The 7,579-nt window shown below is 46.7% G+C and overlaps 1 protein-coding gene across 1 annotated transcript in view; it reads right to left on the bottom strand.

The window, feature by feature from the left end:
* Window positions 1–7,093: 7,093 nt before the first annotated feature.
* The window catches only part of LOC123492035 (vegetative cell wall protein gp1-like), a 19,929-nt gene continuing 19,443 nt past the window's right edge, over window positions 7,094–7,579 (bottom strand). The window contains exons 8-9 of the mRNA XM_045223701.1: window positions 7,461–7,579; window positions 7,094–7,347 (exon numbers count right to left, since the gene is read on the bottom strand). The exon at window positions 7,461–7,579 is cut by the window's right edge and continues 10 nt beyond it. Of these exons, the coding sequence (XP_045079636.1) occupies window positions 7,094–7,347; window positions 7,461–7,579 (373 nt within the window). The remainder of the gene's footprint in view (window positions 7,348–7,460) is intronic.

Here is a 7,579-nt window from a genome sequence, read left to right as displayed (position 1 = left end):
GACCAAGGTCTCTTTATTTAGACAGGCAGTCAACGCTGAGACCAAGGTCTCTTTATTTAGACAGGGAGTCAATGCTGAGACCAAGGTCTCTTTATTTAGACAGGGAGTCAACGCTGAGACCAAGGTCTCTTTATTTAGACAGGGAGTCAATGCTGAGACCAAGGTCTCTTTATTTAGACAGGGAGTCAACGCTGAGACCAAGGTCTCTTTATTTAGACAGGGAGTCAATGCTGAGACCAAGGTCTCTTTATTTAGACAGGCAGTCAATGCTGAGACCAATGTCTCTTTATTTAGACAGGGAGTCAATGCCGAGACCAAGGTCTCTTTATTTAGACAGGCAGTCAACGCTGAGACCAAGGTCTCTTTATTTAGACAGGGAGTCAATGCTGAGACCAAGGTCTCTTTATTTAGACAGGGAGTCAACGCTGAGACCAAGGTCTCTTTATTTAGACAGGGAGTCAATGCTGAGACCAAGGTCTCTTTATTTAGACAGGGAGTCAACGCTGAGACCAAGGTCTCTTTATTTAGACAGGGAGTCAATGCTGAGACCAAGGTCTCTTTATTTAGACAGGGAGTCAATGCTGAGACCAAGGTCTCTTTATTTAGACAGGCAGTCAATGCTGAGACCAAGGTATCTTTATTTAGACAGGGAGTCAATGCTGGGACCAAGGTCTCTTTATTTAGACAGGGAGTCAATGCTGAGACCAAGATCTCTTTATTTAGACAGGCAGTCAATGCTGAGACCAAGGTCTCTTTATTTAGACAGGGAGTCAATGCTGAGACCAATGTCTCTTTATTTAGACAGGCAGTTAATGCTGAGACCAAGGTCTCTTTATTTAGACAGGGAGTCAATGCTGAGACCAAGGTCTCTTTATTTAGACAGGGAATCAATGCTGAGACCAAGGTCTCTTTATTTAGACAGGGAGTCAATGCTGAGACCAAGGTCTCTTTATTTAGACAGGCAGTCAATGCTGAGACCAAGGTCTCTTTATTTAGACAGGGAGTCAATGCCGAGACCAAGGTCTCTTTATTTAGACAGGGAGTCAATGCTGAGACCAAGGTCTCTTTATTTAGAACAGGAGTCAATGCTGAGACCAAGGTCTCTTTATTTAGACAGGGAGTCAATGCTGAGACCAAGGTCTCTTTTATTTGAGACAGGGAGTCAATGCTGAGACAGTCTCTTTATTTAGACAGGCAGTCAATGCTGAGACCAAGGTCTCTTTATTTAGACAGGGAGTCAATGCCGATACCAAGGTCTCTTTATTTAGACAGGCAGTCAACGCTGAGACCAAGGTCTCTTTATTTAGACAGGCAGTCAACGCTGAGACCAAGGTCTCTTTATTTAGACAGGGAGTCAATGCCGAGACCAAGGTCTCTTTATTTAGACAGGGAGTCAATGCTGAGACCAAGGTCTCTTTATTTAGACAGGGAGTCAATGCTGAGACCAAGGTCTCTTTATTTAGACAGGGAGTCAATGCTGAGACAGTCTCTTTATTTAGACAGGCAGTCAATGCTGAGACCAAGGTCTCTTTATTTAGACAGGGAGTCAATGCTGAGACCAAGGTCTCTTTATTTAGACAGGGAGTCAATGCTGAGACCAGGGTCTCTTTATTTAGACAGGAGTCAATGCTGAGACCAAGGTCTCTTTATTTGAGACAGGAGTCAATGCTGAGACCAAGGTCTCTTTATTTAGACAGGGAGTCAATGCTGAGACCAAGGTCTCTTTATTTAGACAGGGAGTCAATGCCGAGACCAAGGTCTCTTTATTTAGACAGGGAGTCAATGCTGAGACCAAGGTCTCTTTATTTAGACAGGGAGTCAATGCTGAGACCAAGGTCTCTTTATTTAGACAGGGAGTCAATGCTGAGACCAAGGTCTCTTTATTTAGATATGGAGTCAATGCTGAGACCAAGGTCTCTTTATTTAGACAGGGAGTCAATGCTGAGACCAAGGTCTCTTTATTTAGACAGGGAGTCAATGCTGAGACCAAGGTCTCTTTATTTAGACAGGGAGTCAATGCTGAGACCAAGGTCTCTTTATTTAGACAGGTAGTCAATGCTGAGACCAAGGTCTCTTTATTTAGACAGGCAGTCAATGCTGAGACCAAGGTCTCTTTATTTAGACAGGGAGTCAATGCTGGGACCAAGGTCTCTTTATTTAGACAGGGAGTCAATGCTGAGACCAAGGTCTCTTTATTTAGACAGGGAGTCAATGCTGAGACCAAGGTCTCTTTATTTAGACAGGGAGTCAATGCTGGGACCAAGGTCTCTTTATTAAGACAGGGAGTCAATGCTGGGACCAAGGTCTCTTTATTTAGACAGGGAGTCAATGCTGAGACCAAGGTCTCTTTATTTAGACAGGGAGTCAATGCTGTGACCAAGGACTCTTTTCCACATGAGTCCTGTATAGCACCACAATACACATCAAAATACAATAAACACATTAAACTACACATTCATATACACATTATTATACACCACAATACACGAAAAGCAAAACACATCATAAAATAACAACCCATTCTTCAGTAAAAAGGTCCCCTCAAAACCGTCTGAAATGCCCTAGAGGGTCGCCTAACAACCGTCTGAAATGCCCTAATGGGTCGCCTAACAACCGTCTGAAATGCCCTAATGGGTCGCCTAACAACCGTCTGAAATGCCCTAATGGGTTGCCTAACAACCGTCTGAAATGCCCTAATGGGTCGCCTAACAACCATCTGAAATGCCCTAGAGGGTCGCCTAACAACCGTCTGAAATGCCCTAGAGGGTCGCCTAACAACCGTCTGAAATGCCCTAATGGGTCGCCTAACAACCGTCTGAAATGCCCTAATGGGTCGCCTAACAACCGTCTGAAATGACCTAATGGGTCTCCTAACAACCGTCTGAAATGCCCTAATGGGTCGCCTAACAACCGTCTGAAATGCCCTAATCGGTTGCCTAACAACCGTCTGAAATGCCCTAATGGGTCGCCTAATAACCATCTGAAATGCCCTAGAGGGTCGCCTAACAACCGTCTGAAATGCCCTAGAGGGTCGCCTAACAACCGTCTGAAATGCCCTAATGGGTCGCCTAACAACCGTCTGAAATGCCCTAGATGGTCGCCTAACAACCGTCTGAAATGCCCTAATGGGTTGCCTAACAACCGTCTGAAATGCCCTAATGGGTCGCCTAACAACCGTCTGAAATGCCCTAGAGGGTCGCCTAACAACCGTCTGAAATGCCCTAATGGGTCGCCTAACAACCATCTGAAATGCCCTAATGGGTCGCCTAACAACCATCTGAAATGCCCTAGAGGGTCGCCTAACAACCGTCTGAAATGCCCTAATGGGTCGCCTAACAACCGTCTGAAATGCCCTAATGGGTTGCCTAACAACCGTCTGAAATGCCCTAATGGGTCGCCTAACAACCGTCTGAAATGACCTAATGGGTCGCCTAACAACCGTCTGAAATGCCCTAATGGGTCGCCTAACAACCGTCTGAAATGCCCTAATGGGTCGCCTAACAACCGTCTGAAATGCCCTAATGGGTCGCCTAACAACCGTCTGAAATGCCCTAATGGGTCGCCTAACAACCGTCTGAAATGCCCTAGAGGGTCGCCTAACAACCATCTGAAATGCCCTAATGGGTCGCCTAACAACCATCTGAAATGCCCTAATGGGTCGCCTAACAACCGTCTGAAATGCCCTAATGGGTCGCCTAACAACCGTCTGAAATGCCCTAATGGGTCGCCTAACAACCTTCTGAAATGCCCTAATGGGTCGCCTAACAACCGTCTGAAATGCCCTAGAGGGTCGCCTAACAACCGTCTGAAATGCCCTAATGGGTCGCCTAACAACCGTCTGAAATGCCCTAATGGGTCGCCTAACAACCATCTGAAATGCCCTAGAGGGTCGCCTAACAACCGTCTGAAATGCCCTAATGGGTCGCCTAACAACCGTCTGAAATGCCCTAATGGGTCAACTAACAACCGTCTGAAATGCCCTAGAGGGTCGCCTAACAACCGTCTGAAATTCCTCCAATTCTAAAGTGCATTGGAGATCATTCCACATGTAACGTGTAAAAAAACTAAAAGCACCTAACCTACCTAACTCTGTAGTAGAGAATGAAGGGATCTCCAGAGTTATCCATCCCTGAGACCGGGTATAGTATTTCCTACGTCTTAAGTTGACAATGAAGTAAGGTACGGCAGAAGTTAAGAGAGAAAAAAAAAGGGTTTATTGTCACACACCGGACAGGTGCAGTGAAATGTGTTGTTTTACTGGGTCAGCCATAGTAGTACGGCACCCCTTGAGCAAATTAGGGTTAAGTGCCTTGCTCCTGTGGAGAGACGCGCCAGTGGAGAAAGACATGCAATACTGTAAATTACAGTGACACTGATTCAAAACAGAGATGAACATCAAATCACAACAATACAAGACATACCACTTTTGCGTTCCACAAAATTGTACAAAGTCTCTGTTTTTCAACTAAATACAAAACCCTTCAGGTGCACACATATCATATATGTACACACTGCTATGACGGTCACACTACACACTGCTATGAAGCTATACAGGGTTACAGGGTTACACTACACACTGCTATGAAGCTATACAGGGTTACAGGGTTACACTACACACTGCTATGAAGCTATACAGTGTTACAGGGTTACACTACACACTGCTATGAAGCTATACAGGGTTACAGGGTTACACTACACACTGCTATGAAGCTATACAGGGTTACAGGGTTACACTACACACTGCTATGAAGCTATACAGGGTTACAGGGTTACACTACACACTGCTATGAAGCTATACAGGGTTACAGGGTTACACTACACACTACTATGAAGCTATACAGGGTTACAGGGTTACACTACACACTGCTATGAAGCTACACAGGGTTACAGGGTTACACTACACACTGCTATGAAGCTACACAGGGTTACAGGGTTACACTACACACTGCTATGAAGCTATACAGGGTTACAGGGTTACACTACACACTGCTATGAAGCTATACAGGGTTACAGGGTTACACTACACACTGCTATGAAGCTATACAGGGTTACATGGTTACACTACACACTGCTATGAAGCTATACAGGGTTACAGGGTTACACTACACACTGCTATGAAGCTATACAGGGTTACAGGGTTACACTACACACTGCTATGAAGCTATACAGGGTTACAGGGTTACACTACACACTGCTATGAAGCTATACAGGGTTACAGGGTTACACTACACACTACTATGAAGCTATACAGGGTTACAGGGTTACACTACACACTGCTATGAAGCTACACAGGGTTACAGGGTTACACTACACACTGCTATGAAGCTACACAGGGTTACAGGGTTACACTACACACTGCTATGAAGCTATACAGGGTTACAGGGTTACACTACACACTGCTATGAAGCTATACAGGGTTACAGGGTTACACTACACACTGCTATGAAGCTATACAGGGTTACAGGGTTACACTACACACTGCTATGAAGCTATACAGGGTTACAGGGTTACACTACACACTGCTATGAAGCTATACAGGGTTACAGGGTTACACTACACACATGCTATGAAGCTATACAGGGTTACAGGGTTACACTACACACTGCTATGAAGCTATACAGGGTTACAGGGTTACACTACACACTGCTATGAAGCTATACAGGGTTACAGGGTTACACTACACACTGCTATGAAGCTATACAGGGTTACAGGGTTACACTACACACTGCTATGAAGCTATACAGGGTTACAGGGTTACACTACACACTGCTATGAAGCTATACAGGGTTACAGGGTTACACTACACACTGCTATGAAGCTATACAGGGTTACAGGGTTACACTACACACTGCTATGAAGCTATACAGGGTTACAGGGTTACACTACACACTGCTATGAAGCTATACAGGGTTACAGGGTTACACTACACACTGCTATGAAGCTATACAGGGTTACAGGGTTACACTACACACTGCTATGAAGCTATACAGGGTTACAGGGTTACACTACACACTGCTATGAAGCTATACAGGGTTACAGGGTTACACTACACACTGCTATGAAGCTATACAGGGTTAAAGGTTACACTACACACTGCTATGAAGCTATACAGGGTTACAGGGTTACACTACACACTGCTATGAAGCTACACAGGGTTACAGGGTTACACTACACACTGCTATGAAGCTATACAGGGTTACAGGGTTACACTACACACTACTATGAAAATATACAGGGTTACAGGGTTACACTACACACTGCTATGAAGCTATACAGGGTTACAGGGTTACACTACACACTACTATGAAGCTATACAGGGTTACAGGGTTACACTACACACTGCTATGAAGCTATACAGTGTTAAAGGTTACACTACACACTGCTATGAAGCTATACAGGGTTACAGGGTTACACTACACACTGCTATGAAGCTATACAGGGTTACAGGGTTACACTACACACTGCTATGAAGCTATACAGGGTTACATGGTTACACTACACACTGCTATGAAGCTATACAGGGTTACAGGGTTACACTACACACTGCTATGAAGCTATACAGGGTTACAGGGTTACACTACACACTACTATGAAGCTATACAGGGTTACAGGTCACAGTGTACAGTACACACATGTTGTCACTGTTAATTAGATGGCCATCAGTTCCCTGAGTGGGGTGTGGAGAGGCTCAGTGACAGCGTCATCAGTCTTCGGGGAGGTAGAGTGGATGGGCTCAGTCTCCTAGGTAGAGTGGATGGGCTCAGTCTCCTAGGTAGAGTGGATGGGCTCAGTCTCCTAGGTAGAGTGGATGGGCTCAGTCTCCTAGGTAGAGTGGATGGGCTCAGTCTCCTAGGTAGAGTGGATGGGCTCAGTCTCCCTAGGTAGAGTGGATGGGCTCAGTCTCCTAGGTAGAGTGGATGGGCTCAGTCTCCTAGGTAGAGTGGATGGGCTCAGTCTCCTAGGTAGAGTGGATGGGCTCAGTCTCCTAGGTAGAGTGGATGGGCTCAGTCTCCTAGGTAGAGTGGATGGGCTCAGTCTCCTAGGTAGAGTGGATGGGCTCAGTCTCCTAGGTAGAGTGGATGGGCTCAGTCTCCTAGGTAGAGTGGATGGGCTCAGTCTCAGCAGAGGTGGTATGGATGGATTCAGCCTGGTGGTCCATGGGGTGGTCCAGTGGTGGATGCTGCTCCAGGGAGGAAGAGCTGGGGGTGGGACTAACAGGGGGGGTTCTTCTGGGGCTGGGAGGAGGAGGAGCTGGGGGTGGGACTAACAGGGGGTTCTTCTGGGGCTGGGAGGAGGAGCTGGGGGTGGGACTAACAGGAGGGGGTCTTCTGGGGCTGGGAGGAGGAGCTGGGGGTGGGACTAACAGGAGGGGGTATTCTGGGGCTGGGAGGAGGAGCTGGGGTGGGACTAACAGGAGGGGTCTTCTGGGGCTGGGAGGAGGAGCTGGGGGTGGGACTAACAGGAGGGGGTCTTCTGGGGCTGGGAGGAGGAGCTGGGGGTGGGACTAACAGGAGGTGTTCTTCTGTGGCTGGGGCTGGGGCTGGGGGTGGGACTACCAGGAGGGGGTCTTCTGGGGCTG

This window comes from Coregonus clupeaformis, chromosome 1 (assembly GCF_020615455.1).
Source record: "Coregonus clupeaformis isolate EN_2021a chromosome 1, ASM2061545v1, whole genome shotgun sequence".
In the NCBI taxonomy this organism is placed as follows: domain Eukaryota; kingdom Metazoa; phylum Chordata; class Actinopteri; order Salmoniformes; family Salmonidae; genus Coregonus; species Coregonus clupeaformis.
This window is presented reverse-complemented; position numbering and strand designations above follow the sequence as displayed.